Below are 20,549 nucleotides of genomic sequence, written 5' to 3'. Positions count from 1 at the left end.
ATTGTAAGAACAGTAACATTAAAATAAATCCCTCATATATAAACTATAAAAAAAAATTGAAAAAAACAAGAGGAAGATAAATAAAATAGAACAGTGTACCCTCAAGCAAGAGAACTCTACCCCAAGACAGCGAAAGACCATGGTACAGAGGCTATGGCACTATCTAAGACCAGAGAACAATGGTTTGATTTTGGAGTGTCCTTCTAGAAGAGCTACTTGCCATAGCTAAAGTCTCTTCTACCTTTGCCAAGAGGAAAGTAGCCACTGGACAATTGCATTGTAGTAGTTAACCCCTTGAGCGAGGAGGAACTGTTTGGTAGGTAGTAGATTGGCCAGGGCACCAGACACCCGTTGAGATACTACCACTACAGAGTTATGGGGTCCTTTGACTTGCCAGACAGTACTACGTTGGATCGTTCTCTCTGGTTACGGTTCACTTTCCCTTTGCCTACACATACACTGAATAGTCTGATCTGTTCTTTACAGATTCTCCTCTATCCTCATACACCTGACAACACTGAGATTACCAAACAATTCTTCTTTACCCAAGAAATTAACTAATGCTCTGTAATTATTCAGTGGCTACTTTCCTCTTGGTAAGGGTAGAAGAGACTCTTTAGCTATGGTAAGCATCTCTTCTAAAAGAAGGACACTCCAAAATGAAACCATTGTTCTTTGATCTTGGGTAGTGCCATGGCCTCTGTACCATGGTCTTACAGTCTCTTGGGTTAGAGTTCTCTTGCTTGAGGGTACACTCGGGCACACTATTCTATCTAATTTCTCTTCCTCTTGTTTTGTTAAAGTTTTTTATAGTTTATATGTGAAATTTTTATTTTAATGTTGTTACTGTTCTTAAAATAGTTTATTTTTCCTTGATTCCTCTCCTCACTGGGCTATTTTCCCTGTTGGGCCCCTGGGCTTATAGCATCCTGCTTTTCCAACTAGGGTTGTAGTTTACCAAGTAATAATAATAATAATAATAATAATAATAATAATAATAATAATAATAATAATAATAATAATGATAATAACAACAACAATGTTGTCATGTGTATGAGAACAGAGGAGGATATGTAAAGAATATGCTAGACTATTCGGTGTATGTGTAGGCAAAAGAAAAATAAGACGTAACCAGACAGAAATGTCCAATTTAGTACTGCCTGGTCAGTCAAAGGTTGGGGGGAATTTTAGTCCAGAGGGGGGAATATCATCCTGGGACAAAATTCCCCCATGGGGATATATGTCCTGGGCCATATTTCCCCCGGGGGAAATATTGGACAGGGGAAAAAATAGACCATTATGTCGTACGGCCAGCACGAGATCGCTCCGCCATCCGGTGTGAAACGCCTATCACATTATTATTATTATTATTATTAATTGCTAAGCTACAACCCTAGTTGGAAAATCAGAATGTTATAAGCCCAGGAGCTCCAACAGGGTAAATAGCCCAGTGAGGAAAGGAAACAAGGGAAAAATGTTTTAAGAACAGTAACATTCGAATAAATATCTCCTATATAAACTATGAAAATTGTAATACGTGTCTTTCCATTGACTAGCTATGTAATGCTATTTGTAAACTACTTAACCTTACTCATAATGGAGGGAGCCTAAAAGTGAAGGATGTTATTTTACTTTTAACTACATAAAGCTGTATTTTTGTCTAATATTCTTTCATGATATACATTTGTCTTTTTTTTCACCAGTTGATTACCTTTAGTTCTTATATGTCACATTTCTTTAATTAGTGTTATGTGTTCTTATATGCGAACTTTACTTTACTTACTTTGATGGCTGCTTTTCCGGTCCCATACAGCAGGGGAACCCTACTCTCTACAGGACTTCCACTGCCGCTTTATCTTGTTCACTCAGAGTATTCAACATTCCATGTCACGTATTGTTCATTTACTGTTAAATTGTCACTGTCAAAAGACTCACAGAATAAGAAAGTCTTAAGTTTCCTCTGAAAGCCTTTATATCTTCAATCATTCGGATGTCTTGTGGGAGCTTATTGTATAATCTTGGGCCGCATATTTAAAGGCTCTGGAGCCTATAGTAAACATTTATTTAGGTTCCAATAGTTTGAAACCATCTGTAACTATTCTCGTGTCAACAAGATTTGTTGGATGCGCAATATGTAATAATTCTGTTTTGGACGACCGGGTCTGATAACTTGGTGGGTTATTGTACCTAGTTTAAATTCAATTCTCCCTTTAATCGGCAGCCAGTGTAAATCCATTAGTATAGGAGTGATCCTTTCTCTAGGTGGGACACCTTTTATCTGTCTTTCTCCTCTGTTTATTATTTTTGTAATTTCATAAGTTGTACTTTTGGTAAATTGTAATAGATGGAGTTGCAGTAGTCAAGTTCCTTACAGAATTTTCATCCAGGTACTTTTTTTTATAAAAACAACATTTCTTAGATGATAACCCGCAGTTTTTATTACATTATGTATCTGGGCATTGAGAGACAAGTTACAGTCAAGAAATACACCTAGATCACGAACTTTACTAGATGGTGGCACTGAGTCATTACTTATGTTCATAATAATAATAATAATAATAATAATAATAATAATAATAATAATAATAATTTGAATATCACCCAAGCTTCTCTGTGTTTCTCTCTCCCACTACCATGAACTCAGTTTTGTTCTCATTTAATTTTAGTTGTTTAAATGTCATCCATCTGTAACACTATCAAGGATTCGGTTTAGAGTTTCAGTTGTGTCATGTATATCATCTATGGAGAAGTAAAATTGTGTGTCATCCGCAAATAGTTTGAACATCACACCATGCATTTGTAGTATTTTCGATTGACCGATAGTACAGATGCAGAATAAGATTGGACCAAGTACACTCCCCTGGGGCACTCCTCTGTTTAAAGTTTCATATGGTGAATAAGAGTTTCCAATTTGCACACAGTAATTGCTACCAACCAAGTAGTCTTTTAGGTATTCGAAAGCTTGATCTTCAACGTCGATGCACTGTAAATCATTTAGTAGCAGTTCATGCACAACTGTATCAAAAGCCGCACTAAGATCGAGTAATATTAAAATACCACTTTTATTTTCATCCATCATTTCCAGCATATCATTTAAAACAGAGCAGATGGCCGTTTCCGTAGAGTATAGTTTTCTGTACGCAGATTGGTTGTGAGGTAAAGCAGTAATGAGGAATGATTTCTTGCGGTCCCTGGACGCATACTTTCAGATCCCAGTCCATCGGTCCAGCAGGAAATTCCTCTTCTTCCTCCTTGGGGTAGAGTTTTTCAATTTAAAGTCTTGCTAAGGGTAGAAGAGACTCTTTAGCTATGGTAAGCAGCTCTTCTAGGAGAAGGACACTCCAAAATCAAACCACCGTTCACTAGTCTTGGGTAGTGCCACAGCCTCTGCACCATGGTCTTCCACTGTCTTGGGTTAGAGTTCTCTTGCTTGAGGGTACACTCGGGCACACTATTCTATCTAATTTCTCTTCCTCGTGTTTTGTTAAGGTTTATATAGGATATATTTATTTTAATGTTGTTACTGTTCTTAAAATATTTATATTTTTCCTTGTTCCTTTCCTCACTGGGCTATTTTCCCTGTTGGAGCCCCTTGGCTTATAGCATCCTGCTCTTCCAACTAGGGTTGTAGTTTACCAAGTAATAATAATAATAATAATAATAATAATAATAATAATAATAATAATAATAATAATAATAATAGTAAAAGTGACTGACTAGTTGCTCAAGAATTAATTCACTATTCTTATTATTGCTTAAGGTCAGTAACAGCGTTTAAATAGATAGATCATATATAAGCTATGAAGAGAATCATGTCAGCCTATTCACAACATAAAAACATTCCCTTCAAGTTTGAACTGAATTTCCAGCGATTCAACTGGTCGATTAAGGTAATTCCACAATCTGATCACAACTGGAATAAAACATCGAAGGTAATGTGTAGTATTGAGCCTTATGGTAGAGAAAGCAAGACTGTTAAAACTAACTTCATACCTATTATTGTGCTAGATAATACAGTTTTGGATGTTAGATTTGAATGATTTTCCATATAACATTTCTTTATTTTTTCTCTCTAGTGGGCCTACATCAGAAAAGCGTTCTTATGATATGTGTTTTAATGATCGATCACTGTATAGAGGCATTAACTCTATAAATATCATTAAGTTTTTTTTTTCTTTTTTATCTGGGTTAGAGTACAATCAAGGCGTAATATATTTTTTCTCACTTTGCCCAAATTTATGTTTACTAATTAATATCTTAAACATTAGTTTTGCTAACTATATAAACCGGTTATGATACGTGTTTGCACATTCTATTATTTCCTTTCTTTTCTGCTGTTGAACAAAATTGCACGAAAATGTACACATAAATTTATATGTTGACCTTGTAGATATGATCGAGATTTGGGTAAATTGGCCTCATAGTCAAGTTTTGTTGCAGTGCAAGTCATCTAATCCAATTGCCAATTATTATTTTTTCTGTTTTATCGTCTCATTGCATTCTTTATTAACGTTCTCTTGTTTGAGTTTGAATGTTTTTTTATTTTATGCACTTATCATATTTAACCTAAAAAATTCTTTTATGACTTGTCAGCCTACACGCTGTTGATTTGCATGATTTTCTGTGAATCGAAAGAAACAAAACGAATTTTATTTTACCGATGTTTCAGACTAGAGTAGCTTTGGCATATTCTCATTTTGACAATAAAAGGCCACAAAAATCTTTACATGTTTGAAGAGTGCTGTGATATTGTAGAAATGTTAAGTGATACGGAATGTGTAATATGATTCATTTAATGTTATTGTTGCAAATAGTACACATTTAGAATAATTGTGGAAATTGGAATGAAGAAGAATTTCAAGAGAAGTGCGCAAAAATAACAAATGAATGACGCCATTGTTTATATAAGGTTATTCACTATATCAATATACTTTCTCAGGAATACTAACCGTAAAATGGACAATAATATTGAAATATCTTAAAACGTAATCATTATTTAAGGTGTTAAATCTATTTACCATCAGATAGATTCTCCATTCATGACGTAGGCTGCCGCTGGTGTGCCATCTTTACGCATGCGCAGAATAGTAAGCCGTGTACAGTAAACAAAAATGGCTGCCCAACCAAGAAAGTTCACCGCAGATGGTAAGTTTAACCTTGCAAAATTTATGCTTTGCCAAGTTATTTTATTGTAATCTACTGGCAGGGAATACCTTTATAACTCTAGGATTGTTAATTATTAACTTGAAATTAAATAAGTTGTCCATCTTAGGAAAGGTGAGTGAACGTTCTATCCAAGGCAATCGGATGCGCACAACCCAGATTAGCCTATGGCACATTATAAAATCGTTCTCTTTAATGAGTGAACTGAATTATGTTTATGATGTCACAAACCATCTTGTATTTTCTGTTGTAGCGAAATAGTTCATATATTTGAACGGTCACCCCTTAACTTGAAAGCCTTGCTGTATTATATGTACCGGTATCTCGTAACCTGAAAAACTTACCCTTGGTAGGCCTACCGTAATATAATCTAAATTTACATTTACGTGGAGAGCAATAGGCCCAGGTTAAAATTATTGAAAGTTTCTCGACTGAAGGTGTCATGTGTAGTTTAAGCATATATTGAAAAAAAAATGATTAAGTTACTGTTAGTACAGTATTCCTGGGGAAGAAATTTGGGTACCTTTAGGGTTTCAACCAAACCGTGTTTACAGTTAAAAAAACGTTTTTTCCAAAATTTACAGTGTTTAGAACAGAATTAACATTTATGTTTGTCGCAAATTTCGTAGGGATCCTTTTCAATTGGTTGGGATAGACGTGTACTTAATTCTTAGTTGTCAAATCGATTTTCTTCATGGGAAAAATGTTGGTCTTTGTCTGAAATATGATAGTTTGAGGTTAGTTTTACGACATATGAAATATGATATGGTATTTCCGGTTTCATTGTAGTGAATTACAATGCAATGTAACCTAGGAAAAAATCTACTGTTTCTAATAGAAAAAATTACGCTCCGAAAATGACACTCGTTCCCGTTGCAAATTAATAGTGTCAGAAATATATATACATCTATATCCTCCAATAATGGGGGACCCCCAGTGGGAACTCGGGGTTTTGGGTGGGGAAAACATACTGGGGAATCGATATATAAACGTAAAACAAGCCTTTTCTTCTCTATACATTACCTTCTTGAAATTATAATAACCTGAGGAAAATACAAAACAGTATATCTGGATAAACTTTGGAGGCGCCGTTACAAAGATTGTCATGAAAAAATACAGTAACCAGTGCTGCCAACGTCCGATGTAGATCAAATGTTATTTTGTGACCTGTCATATTACTAGGCTAGGTTAGGTGGGTTTGTTAGGTTCTGTGCCCTTTTTGTACTTTTTATATATTGAGTAAAACTTATATGGAGAAATTATTTAATATATGGAAATATCTATCATTACTGTCTTTATTAATGTCAACGTGCCGTTGGTAACTCTGTGTACCATACGTCAACGTTGGTAACACTGTGTATTATTGGTAACGTTGCTAATGTTATCGTCCGTTCGTAAGAGAAGTGACACCGTGCATCTCAAAGTTATCCGAATTGGTTGATCTGTTTGTTTCCGATTGAAATGAACATCAAATTTGCTTAATTCACGTTATTTACTATAGGAAAACAATTATATTTCGTTTCCCCAGTATGTTTTCCCCACCCAAAACCCCGAGTTCCCACTGGGGGTCCCCCATTATCGTAGGATATAGATGTATATATATTTCTGAAACTATTCATTTGCGACGGAAACGAGTGTCATTTTTGAAGAGATCGTAATTTTTTCTATAAGAAACAGTAGTTTTTTTCCTAGGTTACATTGCCATGTAATTCACTACAAAAACACCGTATTTCCTTGCCAGGATCACGTGAAACCAGCTGGGAATCAAAATAGTCTGATTTTATTATAGAACGGCACGTAATGAGAGAGGATATAGAAACTCGCATAATTTAATAGATCTTTGCAAATTCATTATTTTGAATTCCATATGCTGCGAATCCCTCCACCCAGCAGCAACCACTGAATACTACTGGATCAAACCTCTTTTAACGAAGTTAGGGATTTTTATAAAAAGTACCCCTTTTGTTCAGAAGTCCTAGCAAACAAAAGCTCGTGTTTTGACATTGTTTCATTACTGCTCTCAGTTTTGATTACTGTAACTGGTTTTTTATTACAATGACGTTATGACAATTACGGGAGGAGCAAAGTTTAAAAAAGTTAATTTAAATAACACTATTACACAGTACACTATAGCTTAAAGTGTTTTGAACGAGCACAAATCCATAGCTTTTGTTATAATAGTCCACCCATCATGACTCAATAACTATGGATTTCCGTCAGGAATCATTATCAAAAACTTTCAAAATGCCACAAAATACATTACAAGTCAGTTTTATTTTCTACTAACAGGTTATTGCACCATTCTATAATTTTACTGCAAGATCAGGGTTGAGACGTGATTTTAGATTAAGCTCCGGGTATAACAGTCAAAGGTGTCTCTTAGAGTCGTAGCCCCTCTCCCCCCTGGTAGGTAAATAGGTGAGGAAACAACTCCTAGGGTAGGTTAGGTGGTGAACCTTAGTTTAGATGTTCTAATGTTTTCCCTTTTAAATTGTGGTTTTCCAGTCCACTTCTGGAATTTTCCAACTTCTAAAGGTTTCCCCCAATTATTTATATCAGAATATTTTAAAGTACCTAAATCATAAATCATAAATACTCTTTTTCTAAGGTATAGAAATGAAACTATGAGAGATTACTCATGTGCCATATGTGGGCGAGATCATGATGAGGGGTATATGGAGATGTTTTGGGCATACTCTTCGCACTCCCCAAGAGAGATTAGTTCATCAAACGTTCATCTGGGCTTCACAAGACACTATAAGAGTTGGAAGACCAAGGCCTACATGGCTGATGACTATGAAGGGCAAAGTAAATGATGAATGGAGAAGTATTAAATTGAAAGCTCAAGATAGAGACTACTGGCAAAATCTAACCGAGTCCCTTTGCGTCAGTAGGCGCAGTGGGAGATGATGATAAATAGACCATTAACACATTTTTTTCTTTAAGAATATTGTGCTATAGTAAATATTTACCCAAAATTTTAAATACTACGGAGGCTCACCAAAATTCTACGTGCTCCGACCACTCAGCGTATAAACAGTTGGGACAGACTCAAATAGCAACTGAAATAACTTGGAAAAGTCTTATTTTTGTGTCATTTTATACAGTAACAATAGCTGTAATTTGTGTTAATGATTGTCCTGATGTTCTACATACTATGACCACTACTAACTACATACTCCCTATGAGTACTTTTAGTGGTACAAGACCCCTGTATGATAATAAGTAAAAGTAATGAAGTTCCACATTTGGAAATCTGGTTTTTGGGTTGGTTAATACAGTACACAAAACTTGTAAAATGGGGTAAGCTATGTAACCTAACGACACCCTCCTAACCTAACTTAGGGGTTGGGTCCTCCTTACTTAGTAGTCCAGCAATCCCCCTGCCTCCCCAAACATCAATTATGATGCTGGAAAACTCCCAAACTTGTAAAAAATACATATTTTGGTTAGGTACATCACTTAACTTGAATAGAATCAGGAATTGTAGATATATGTAGAAGGTTGGGAATTGGTTTCTTGTGATTCGTCTACCTGATTAGTAACATGCAATGAGCCAGGCTGGATAGGCGATTGGCAGTGATGAAAAAATTCTGAAGGAGCTCTTCTTTGTTTATGGATGAACGTGAAGTGAGACAAACACTGTCATAAGTACCAGATCTGAACATTACCAGGCCATTTCTTCATCCCCTCCTTCACTTCTTGTCAAGACGTCACATTTAGTATACTTCACACTTGTAGGAAGAAATTAATGTGTATAAAAAAAACCTATAAGAAGTTCCACAAAGATCTTCATGACACCGTCTAATAACCTCAAAGAACAAACCTCTGCTAATATACATCTGCGCCATGGAAGTTGTAGAAATCGATGAAGAGACGGTTCAAAATCTTAGTTAATTAGATAAGCTGGAACCAATCAGGTTTCAGCATTTTTGTTGTACCAACTATTCAGAAGTAAAATGTAATTTTTACCCACAATGCTTTACCAGAAACAAAACCCCAACCGGAGCAACACTTGCATGGTACCGTAAAGATTTCCTTTGGATAACTATATTCATTGGCAAGTATTTCTGTGTTCATTAATTTCTTATTGGTTCGAGTAAGTTTATGGCATCTTAACATCTCGAGAAGATATAAAGAGTTGAAGAAAAATATAATTCTGTATCTGATGTTTGCAGAAACTGTAATACTATAGTACAAAAATTGAGAGGTATATCTTGGGTATTTTGAATGATTCTGATTAAGATATATGGTTAAAATGTATTTTTCAAATTATTTTGACAGTTTTCTGAAAATTTTTTTTTTAAAAACATAACACCTAACCTAGCCTTGGGGGGGACAGGAGCTGCAAACTCCATGTTGTAGCTCACCTCTAAGACAAGTTGCAACCCTGTTTTTACTTCACTACTGGCTTCCCTTTAGGAAACTTGGTTTTTCAGATGTATTTTTTAGTGACATGCCCTTAAGACTTTAAAAGTATAGTTTTCCGTCGATTAATGTCCTCAAAACCATTCCAAACACACCAACAACACTAATTAATCCCTCCAAAATAGAAATGGTCACTTGTTTGGATTATGCTCGCACTCGCGTGCATATGCAGAGATGGGTTTTCTTAACATTTCGAGCAAGGACATAAGAGAAAATTGTATTGCCGGTTCAGCAATGCAGAAACTATATTGTATGTCATGATCAAATTTTACTCTTTAAATAAAAAGAAAAGTTTTTGGTTTAGGAGAAAATCTAATAGTTTGATTTTGTTTTGTTTTTTTTTTCCTTTCTTTTTTGATAATTTGATCATCCATCCTCTACCTTCCAGGACTGAGAAAAATTTAACTTGAATATTAATTATATACAGTACAGTATATAGTTCAAGTATACTTGTTTTAATGTTAATTCATTCCAACCTATCAACTTTTTGCCGAAAATATTTATCCTAAGCCTTGTTTTTACAGATATAGAAGCACACATTCAAGACATCCAAAATCGCAGAGCCAGTTTAGCAAGACCACAAGCTACAGAGTTAAACGGTGAAGATGAGCGTGTTAGATTGGATGGCGGTGGATACTACGACAGTGACATCTATGACAATGCTAATGGGAACAAATATGAAAATTATGTTGAATCCATTGGCCTGGATGATCTAGATGTAAGTACAGTACATTTATTAGATGTAGGGATATTTGACTACAGGTATAAAATAATCTGCAATTCCGCACAAATGTTGGTTGGTAGCTAAATTCTGGATTTTTAATCAGGATTATTGTAAAGGGTGATGTTCATTTTGAGTTTAATATTTCCAGCCTTTGAAATTACACTTATCAGAAGTAATGTTTTCATGTTCAGCATGCAAGACAATTCATAGATGTTGCTGGTTATTGGCAGTGGACATTACTGTACTTGTGTATATTTTTTGTCATTATTTAATGAGGCCTTTTCCTTTTTCTGTGCTTATTTATAGAATTATTGGTTGTAGTCTCAAATAGCTAATATTTTAACTTTTCCCCAAATCCATTTTGTTGACTGTGGTACAGTAGGTATTAAACCGGTTAAACTTTGAACCATGCAAATCCATTTTGTTGACTGCGGTACAGTTGGTATTAAGCCGGTTAAACTTTGAACCATGAAAATTTGTTAATCATTTAAAGGTTATCTCAGAAATTGATGAAATTTTTTCTTTGCCCTTTTTCTATAAGGTAAAAAATTATCTCTGGAATTCATGAAATATTTTTTTTTTACCCTTTTCCTATATTGTAAGAAGTAATGACTTAAATGCTTGTTTATATGTCAGGATGATGACGACGATGGAGGTACTACTTTGGGGAAGAAAGGTGTTGGTGGCACCTACACTGCACCTAGACTCTTCCTTAATGAGATGGTAAGTTCCAATCATATTTGTGTCCCTGGTTTTTAAAGTCTTAAATAAAAAAGATGTGGAAAATCATAAACAATTGATATTTCTTAATTCTTGATTTCCAACTGTTAATATTTATCTTTTTTTTGTGTTAAAGAGTTTTATTACTAGCGTGTGAATGATAAGATTCTTTTTTCAACCAGGTTGATAAAGATCATGATCCCATGGCACAGTACAAGAGACCCACCATAGCTGAAAGGGAAGATGAGTATCGAGCACGTCGTCGAATGCAGGTCATTTCTCCTGAACGTGTAGATCCTTTTGCTGACGGTAGGTCTGGATAGATTCTTGTTGCCTTTACTTTCTGTATGATATTCATGTTAGGACGATGAAGGCAAAATGCCTGTCATCTCTTGAGTGTGTTGCTTTCTCATGTGGCTGTGGGCAATGCTTGCTCATCCTCAAGGACCAATAAAATAAAACTTGATAAAATGACAGGAATTTATTTTCAGTTACAATTTTTCATTTCACACTAATTGGTTTGCTACTTGAGAATTTTTTAATCTCTTCTCCAATTTTGAAGAATTTCATAATTGGCCTGAGGTTGGCCAAGTATTGATGTATGTTTGGACGCATGAATGCTCATTCCTTATATCATTATTAAAAAGGGGATACCAGTCATAAAATTATCAAACTACTTTTCCATCAATTGTTTACTTATATGTTATTTTTATGTAAGAACAAACCACCTTTGGAGTTGATAAGTTACAATGGAAAGAGTCAGTGCAAGGTGGAGGGTGGGAGTTGGGATGGGAATTGCCATAAATAAGGCAGATAGAAAGTTAAAACACAAAAGGAACCCCAAAGCACATCCACAACTTCTACTGATGGAGAACCAAGCCAACCAGGATTCACCACCTCTACTAATGTACAATCTGTTTTCTTTCCCCCTGCTGAGTCTACCAGCCGTCTCCTGAGAAGTCTCTTCTGAAAGTTTTGAACACGAGCCTCTCAAATGCCAATAACTGTTTTAGAAGTTTGTTTGGCTATATTGGTTATTAGATTAGGCATTATTGTTGAGAACAACCCTAAGTTTCAGATGGGAACACTTCAGAAAATTAAATTATTTTAATGTGTTCGTGGTAAAAAATAGTTACTGTACTGTATTTTCAGGTATAGAATGGAAGTAAGCTGCCCTTGGGGAAGAGAAGTTTTTAGATCACTTACTGTACATGCTTTATATTTTCCTTTTATTTTTCTTTAATAATTGTTATATTATGGTAAGCACAACAGAAACTTGTTTCTCGTTAGCAATGGTTGTGCAGTAGTTAGGAATGAAAACAGTTAATTGTCATTGTTGTTATGTTGGACTTATTGCTAAAATTGTAGTAAAACATACCTGCACTCAAATTCTTTGAAAATTGTTGTTAGTTTAGCTTTGGTTAGGCATTATAGCATAATAGTGACGAACTAGGACCAATCCACAATGTGATGGCTCAATTTCATATTTAGGAAAATGCTTATAGTATTTTCATTTCTTCTGAAAGATAAGTCTAATGAGATGGATACTGATGATTTTACTAACCGCCCACCAGCACAAGTTTTATCTTGGGAATATTTTGTGCTTTATCATCTTTGATATTAGTAGTTTTATAAAGACTCGGTCTTGAAGCTCTACTTTCTCAAGTTGAATAATTTTAGTTTGCGAGAGGTTCATCCACAAAAGTAAGCAACAACTAGAGAAACATTTTTGTACAGTAATACTATATACAGCAATGTAAAGCAGAATTATTTTCTTCCTAAGGAAGCAGTTTGGCAATAAACTTTTTAGGGTCTTGAAACTTCTGTGAATTATGGTCTTCAACATAAAATTTACAGAAAAGTTACATTGTCTAAAGATTTAGTGTAGTTAGTTTGCTGTTGTATATACTGTATATGATTTCCTTTTTTCATACCTTTGATAGGTGAATAGTGTTATATTAGTTACTTATATACAGTAAGTGAAATAGCTTTATTGTCTACAATTTAAAAGCTTGGAGTGAAGGATACAATTTCATCAGGTTAGTTTAATGGGTAATTTGAGAGGGATTGGAGTTACTTAGATTAAAAGGCCAATTTAGAAAGAAGAGCCCCATGATGACATGAGTGCAGTATTGTCACCATTAACCATCTCAAGCAATTGTCCTGTAATAAATGGGCCAAACCCCTTGTGTTTTGGGTATTTCTAATTTTAGGTGGTTTCACTTTTCTTTTTCTTAGTGATTGCAAAAGGGGGCTTACTCTCCAAAGAGCATTAAGAAAATATTCGGAAATAATCTTGACCTAAATTTGAGTAAATATATTGATGATAGGAGCATTTAAGTGTAAGAGAGGCTCCCAGGTAACACAGCAACAGAGACGCTGAAGCACCACGGTAAGAAGTAAAACACAGCCTGGCCTAGGTTTCTACGATGTGGGGCTAAACCAGGTGTGGGAAAGGGACAGGGGAGGATTATCATAATGTGTGTATGATGAGTGTGAAAGGTACTACTGAAAGCCACTAATCACAGAGATTATTTCTAGGGTTTCTTCCTCCTTGACATAAGGGTGCGGCTGCTAGAGTTATCTCCGGCACTACCACGTACGTATGACACCCATGCCCTGGGTCCATGTGTTTAGATTATTAATAAAAAGTTTTTACTTAGTCAGTGTTTAGGGTAAAGGTTTTGATTGTTCAGTCAATATTTGCAGAAGTGGTATATTGGTATCCACTATAAACCCAGAACAATGATGTGTTAAGATGCAACGAAAGACGTGACGATTTGTGTAACGACAGGTGTAGTTTGTAATGAGGCAATTGCAAATTTTCAACAATTTTTGTCATAACATTTATTCCTTGTAACTAACTTTGTCTATTGGTAATTACAGTACTTGACCCTCTAATTATTAGTGAAAGGAATTACCTTCTGAAGAAATGTTATATCTTTAGCTGCTCCATCAAGTTTTTAGAGCCAGTGAATGAAGCTTATTTATATTTATGGGTGGCAATTTTTGTCAATCCTTTACCTATTATAATCGATGCAAGTGTACTCAATTTACCCAGTACAGTACTTTACTTGAGTATGCCTGTGATGTAGTATGCACATTATTCTGGTGTTGACACCTTTACAAGGATATTTAATAAAAGTCATTGATATATCCTACGATGTTCAGGTTTACCAATTTAGTTATAGCATGGACTCAGGTGTAGATACCTTTATACTAATATATCAAAAAATTAGTTTGCAAACTCATAAGCTGTCAGTACAATATTCAGTAACTGTAAGATAAGTTTTTCGAGTAGCCACCAGATTATAAAGATCATTTAAGAATTATCAAGTGATTCGTAAACTTATAAACTACCACAAACTCTTATTTTTCCTTGTGCTTTTTTTTCTTCTAATTTTTAGTGGTCTTGGATAACTAGTCAGTCATACCTTGACTGATTAACTGATAATTTGTTTATATGCAATTTTTCACTGGTGCAGACTTTAATATTTTGTCTATGTGTTTTGCAGGAGGAAAGACCCCCGACATGAATGCAAGGACATATGCACACATTATTAAGGAGTCCAGGCTGCAGGGCGAGGAAGCAGTGGTAAGTACTTGTTCATTTGTGTGTCATCAGGTTTTGTAGTTATCTGATATTCTCTGAAATATACAGTACAGTACTGATATATGAGTTGTTCATACTTCATTACTTCCACATCATTAGTTTTGAGAAGTCCCCCCCCTCCTCTCGATAGACAACCGTCACATAATGAACTTTCTTTCGCAGATCCGGAAGACCATGCAAGAACGAGCCAAGGAAGGAACTCTGCAACCTGTTGTCACAAATGGTGAGGCCCAGAAAGCTGCACCTAGAAAGAGAGGACGATGGGATCAAACAGCAGAAGACACACCTCAAACTAAAAAGAAAGCTAATTGGGAAGCTGAAACCCCTTCAATTGCCCGTTGGGATGAGACACCAGGCAGACCAAAGGGGTCTGAAACTCCTGGTGCCACGCCAGGCCAAAGTACCCGCATGTGGGATGCCACTCCAGGCCACGCTACACCAGGCCATGAAACTCCTGGGCATGAAAAAACTACCCCCTCTGCTCGTCGTAATCGTTGGGATGAAACTCCAAAAACAGATCGTGGAGAAACTCCTGGACATAGCAGTGGTTGGGCAGAAACTCCTCGCACTGACCGTGGAGCTGGAGACTTAATTCAGGAGACTCCCACTCCAAGTGCAAGTAAACGGCGTTCTAGGTGGGATGAAACACCTGCTGCACAAACTCCAAGTGCAACCCCTTCAGGTGCCATGACCCCATCAACACCGCATACTCCAAGCATGACACCAGGAATGATGACTCCTGGAGGCATAACCCCTGGAGGTACCACCCCAGTTGGTCCAAAGGCCTTTGGTATGGCCACTCCATCACCAGCACATGTTAATATGACTCCTGAACAGATTCATGCTTTCCGATGGGAAAGGGAAATTGATGAAAGAAATCGACCTATGACTGATGAAGAACTTGACACGCTTTTCCCCCCAGGTTATGAAATTTTACCACCACCACAAGGATATGTCCCCATCAGAACTCCAGCTCGTAAATTAATAGCAACACCCACACCAATGATGGGAACCCCGCAAGGATTCTATATGCCAAAGGAAGGTATGACTCCAAAACATGATGACTCGCAACCAAAAGGGAATTTACCACTTCTGAAACCAGAGGATGCACAATACTTCGACAAACTCTTGCAAGATGTTGATGAAGAAAGTCTTAGCCCAGAAGAGCAGAAAGAGCGTAAAATTATGAAACTGCTGCTCAAAATAAAGAATGGTACTCCTCCTATGCGTAAGGCAGCCTTGCGTCAAATTACAGACAAAGCCCGAGAGTTTGGTGCTGGTCCATTGTTTAACCAGATATTGCCACTTCTTATGTCCCCAACTTTAGAAGACCAGGAACGTCATCTGTTGGTTAAAGTTATTGACAGGGTATTGTATAAGCTTGATGATTTGGTTCGACCATATGTGCACAAGATTTTGGTTGTAATTGAACCATTGCTCATTGATGAAGATTATTATGCACGTGTGGAAGGCAGAGAAATTATTAGTAACCTGGCAAAAGCTGCTGGTTTGGCAACTATGATATCCACGATGAGACCTGATATTGATAACATTGATGAATACGTACGTAACACAACTGCTCGTGCTTTTGCTGTTGTAGCTTCAGCTTTGGGTATACCTTCCCTCCTACCTTTCTTAAAGGCTGTATGTAAAAGTAAGAAGTCATGGCAAGCTCGTCACACAGGTATTAAGATTGTTCAGCAGATTGCCATTCTTATGGGCTGTGCTATTTTGCCTCATCTTCGATCTCTGGTCGAAATTATTGAGCATGGATTAATTGATGAACAGCAGAAGGTTCGAACCATTACTGCCTTGGCCCTGGCAGCTTTGGCAGAAGCAGCAACTCCTTATGGTATTGAGAGTTTTGATTCTGTATTGAAGCCTTTGTGGCGTGGTATTCGTCAACATAGAGGCAAAGGTTTGGCTGCTTTCCTTAAAGCTATTGGTTATCTTATACCACTTATGGACGGTGAATATGCCGATTACTATACTAGGGAAGTGATGTTAATTCTGATTCGAGAGTTCCAGAGTCCTGATGAAGAAATGAAAAAAATTGTTTTGAAAGTTGTCAAGCAGTGCTGTGCTACAGATGGTGTAGAGCCTGGCTACATTAAAGAAGAAATCTTGCCTCACTTCTTCAAGCATTTTTGGAACCATCGCATGGCGTTGGACCGCCGTAACTATCGCCAATTAGTAGATACAACTGTTGAAATTGCCAATAAGGTTGGAGCCTCAGAAATTGTCAACAGGATTGTTGATGACTTGAAGGATGAAAATGAACAATACAGAAAGATGGTAATGGAAACTATAGAGAAAATTATGGCCAATCTTGGTGCTGCAGATATTGATTCAAGACTAGAGGAGCAACTTATTGATGGTATACTTTATGCTTTCCAAGAACAGACTACTGAGGATGTTGTGATGCTTAATGGCTTTGGTACTATTGTTAATGCTCTAGGTTCTAGAGTAAAAGCTTATTTGCCACAGATTTGTGGTACTATCCTGTGGCGTTTGAACAACAAGTCTGCCAAGGTACGTCAACAAGCAGCAGATTTGATATCTCGTATTGCAGTTGTGATGAAAACTTGTCAAGAAGAAAAACTCATGGGCCATTTGGGAGTTGTCTTGTATGAGTATTTGGGAGAGGAATATCCAGAGGTTCTAGGGTCTATTCTTGGTGCATTGAAAGGCATTGTGAATGTCATTGGAATGCATAAAATGAATCCTCCCATTAAAGACTTGTTGCCCAGATTAACTCCAATTTTAAAGAACAGACATGAGAAGGTACAGGAAAATTGTATTGATCTTGTTGGCCGTATTGCTGATCGTGGACCAGAGTATGTCAGTCCTCGTGAATGGATGAGAATTTGTTTTGAGTTACTGGAATTGTTGAAGGCTCACAAGAAAGCTATAAGAAGGGCCACAGTAAACACATTTGGCTACATTGCAAAGGCTATTGGACCACATGATGTTTTAGCCACTTTACTTAACAACCTTAAAGTTCAAGAGCGTCAGAACAGGGTGTGCACCACTGTTGCCATTGCTATAGTTGCAGAAACCTGTTCACCTTTCACAGTCCTTCCAGGTCTGATGAACGAGTACCGTGTTCCAGAACTGAATGTACAGAACGGTGTGCTAAAATCACTTTCATTCCTGTTTGAGTATATTGGAGAGATGGGAAAGGATTACATCTACGCCGTAACATCTCTTCTAGAAGACGCCCTCATGGATCGTGATTTGGTTCATAGACAAACAGCATGTGCTGCCATCAAACACATGGCTATTGGTGTTTATGGATTTGGCTGTGAGGATGCACTCATACATTTACTGAATTATGTTTGGCCTAATATATTTGAAACTTCTCCTCATCTTGTCCAAGCCTTTATGGATAGTGTTGAAGGATTGAGAGTGGCCTTGGGACCACAAAAGGTAAGTTACTTTCCGGCTATTATGAATTTAATCTTTAAAATATCCTTATGTCATATGCTTCACCCTTTCAACAAAAAAGGTTAAATATTAGGATTAAAAGTATTTTAGCAATTGTCTCATTTTATAAAGAACAATAGGTTGCAGTCATGACTGTATTCTCAAATTATAATCTTTGCCTGTACAAAGTTCCGTAATTGCGTGTTGAAAAACTTGTTTGCAAGTAGAAGTATCAAGAGATTTCCGTTATACAGTATTGAGTTTTATGGGCAAAGTATGTTAAAAAAAAGTTAACCATTTCTTTATATTTTGGATGGTATATTTAACATAATTGGTACACTTATCTTTGTCAAAACACTAGCCTTGAGTGTCCACTTTTGACAGTATAAGAAAAGAAATAATAGATAAATGAAAAAAATATTTTTCTTTCATGACTACAGTAGTTTAAAGATTCAGCCTAGCCATTTTAAATTCTAAATGTTGCATTCCTCTTATAAAATTATCCTTTTTCTTTCTTTTTTGCAGATCCTTCAGTATGTTCTTCAAGGACTTTTCCATCCAGCCAGGAAAGTACGAGACGTATATTGGAAAATATATAATAACCTATATATTGGAGCTCAAGATGCACTAGTTGCGGGTTACCCTCGCATCATGAACATGGGCAATAATGTATATACAAGAGACGAATTGGATGTAATTTTGTAGTCCAATCTTGTTTTGTTAATACACCTGTTTATTTGATGCTAAAATTGGCTGTTGATGATTTACAGGATATTTCTGTAGTGAACATTAATATGTTATACTTTTCATGTAATTTTTACTACCACTGTTTTCCATACTTTTTGTGTATTGAAAAAACTTTCGGATTGGGTCAGGAAGTCTAGTCCTGGAATTATTAGTATTAAAGTTCCCTGTAAGTTTTTTTTTTTTTTTCGCTGGTTAGATTTGTGTTATTCCCAGGGAGATTGTGCAAGATGATCCTGTGTAGCAGTACTACCATCACAAATGAAGGTTACAGTTTTTGCCATGGGAGAATTGGAAACTTGAATGGTTTTAATTCCAGATTTACACTTCATTACCTGGAGTTCGTTGAAAGTGACCTGAGTATGTTACAAGTACAAATTTGTACAATGGATAAATCATCATTGAAGTTTCATGAAAAAATGTTGTTATAATCAAACGTGTATGATATTCAGTGTTTCTTGATATTGGGTTTGAATGTTCTTAATCATTCATTGGTCCAGTTGTGTACAAGTTTACTTTATTGTAACTACAAACCGTGCCAGTGGCAATTTTGTGTTGAGCAACATCATGTTCTGTATTCCAGGATTTTGTTTTAACCATTTCCTATTCCTTGCAGTACATATTGCAAGAAAATATTTGTGCATTAAATAACCCCGCAAGTTCCAATGCTTGCAGAATCCTGCACTACAGTTTTGTTTATTTTACTGGCTTAAAAATGATAATTGATCATACAGTATTTTGCAGATTATCATATTTTTCTAAGTTGGACGAAGCACTCATTCTTTTTGTACATTTCTTTTAATAATATTTACTTTATCTCACACACACACAAGACAGTGCTCTTTCCTTGACTTCCATCTGATCTCTGCCATACATGGATTATTTCTCCAAAAATTAGGAGACCAATACTGTTTCAGGGTTGGGTGATGGTAGGGAGAAGTTTGAAATTGAATAGTCAAAGGAACAGGATAAGATCTATATACATATATAATAGTACAGTACTGGCAGAACCTCCCTATTAACAGGTACTTTGGGTGATAGTGAACAAATGGTCTTCTGTGAGGTTTCGAGTAGTTATTTTATTTATTCAGTTGACCATGTTTGGTGTATGATTGTATTTCCCCCCACCCACAATTACGTCATGTCATCATCATCACATACATTATTTTATCATTTTTTATATATACTTTATCATTCTCTAGATTTTTATTTCATTACTCATAGCAATGTGCTTCCCCATGGTAAGGGAAATAAAAATATTCATTATATTTTGAGTCTCATTCCCCTAGTAAATTTATTTATTTATTTTTTTCAACTTTGGTGTACCATAATATTTATAGGTTACTACCTGGTATTTAATGCTGGTTATAGATATACTTGTTTACATTCATAATGCACATATGTGCATAACGTGAAACTGAAAGAAGTTATCTAACTTTTGCCCCTATGAATGACCGAAATATTACCTAAGTTATCAGTCAATAACAAACAAAAAAAAACTTTGACTATCATCTCCGTTACTTCATGGTCACCTTTTCCAAGTGTTATCTCATGTTATTGAATATGATCATGTTCATAATTCCCCTAGGCGATTACTGGCATCAGTGCACAATTTGATAGGCTTTACAGTACTAGGGGTCCTTGCAGCATTATGAATGACCCATAGCTGCACTTAATTTATATCCTCCTACTTTACCTCCGGCGTTTGGCTTCGGGACAAAAATTTCATAA

The 20,549-nt window shown here is 36.1% G+C and overlaps 1 protein-coding gene across 3 annotated transcripts; it reads left to right on the top strand.

Annotated features, from left to right (window-relative positions):
- Positions 1 to 4,991: 4,991 nt before the first annotated feature.
- Positions 4,992 to 20,086, top strand: Sf3b1 (splicing factor 3b subunit 1). 3 transcript variants are annotated; one of them, XM_068392141.1, is made up of 7 exons: positions 4,992 to 5,145; positions 10,116 to 10,309; positions 10,952 to 11,038; positions 11,218 to 11,344; positions 14,551 to 14,630; positions 14,811 to 18,077; positions 18,600 to 20,086. In XM_068392141.1, exons 1-7 carry the CDS (start codon positions 5,112 to 5,114, stop codon positions 18,777 to 18,779), a joined length of 3,969 nt encoding a protein of 1,322 aa, XP_068248242.1. In that variant the 5' UTR covers positions 4,992 to 5,111; the 3' UTR covers positions 18,780 to 20,086. The 3 variants fall into 3 exon arrangements, with proteins under 3 accessions (XP_068248242.1, XP_068248244.1, XP_068248243.1); XM_068392143.1 differs by lacking the exons at positions 4,992 to 5,145; positions 10,116 to 10,309; positions 10,952 to 11,038 and adding an exon at positions 13,577 to 13,634 and having other exon boundaries at positions 11,265 to 11,344; XM_068392142.1 differs by lacking the exons at positions 4,992 to 5,145; positions 10,116 to 10,309; positions 10,952 to 11,038; positions 11,218 to 11,344 and adding an exon at positions 11,364 to 13,634.
- The last annotated feature ends 463 nt before the right edge of the window (positions 20,087 to 20,549 follow it).

The sequence above is a fragment of the Palaemon carinicauda genome, chromosome 18 (genome assembly GCF_036898095.1).
Source record: "Palaemon carinicauda isolate YSFRI2023 chromosome 18, ASM3689809v2, whole genome shotgun sequence".
NCBI classification, from domain to species: domain Eukaryota; kingdom Metazoa; phylum Arthropoda; class Malacostraca; order Decapoda; family Palaemonidae; genus Palaemon; species Palaemon carinicauda.
The sequence above is the reverse complement of the archived record's forward strand: the minus strand, read 5'-3'. Positions and strand labels throughout refer to the sequence as shown.

Bases quoted from the DNA above. Each gene is read 5' to 3' on its own strand.
- Sf3b1 (XM_068392141.1), top strand. From the start codon at position 5,112: ATGGCTGCCCAACCAAGAAAGTTCACCGCAGATG. The intron at 11,039-11,217 runs GTAAGTTCCAAT...TTTTTCAACCAG, and splicing joins GACTCTTCCTTAATGAGATG to GTTGATAAAGATCATGATCC. The intron at 11,345-14,550 runs GTAGGTCTGGAT...TGTGTTTTGCAG, and splicing joins TGTAGATCCTTTTGCTGACG to GAGGAAAGACCCCCGACATG.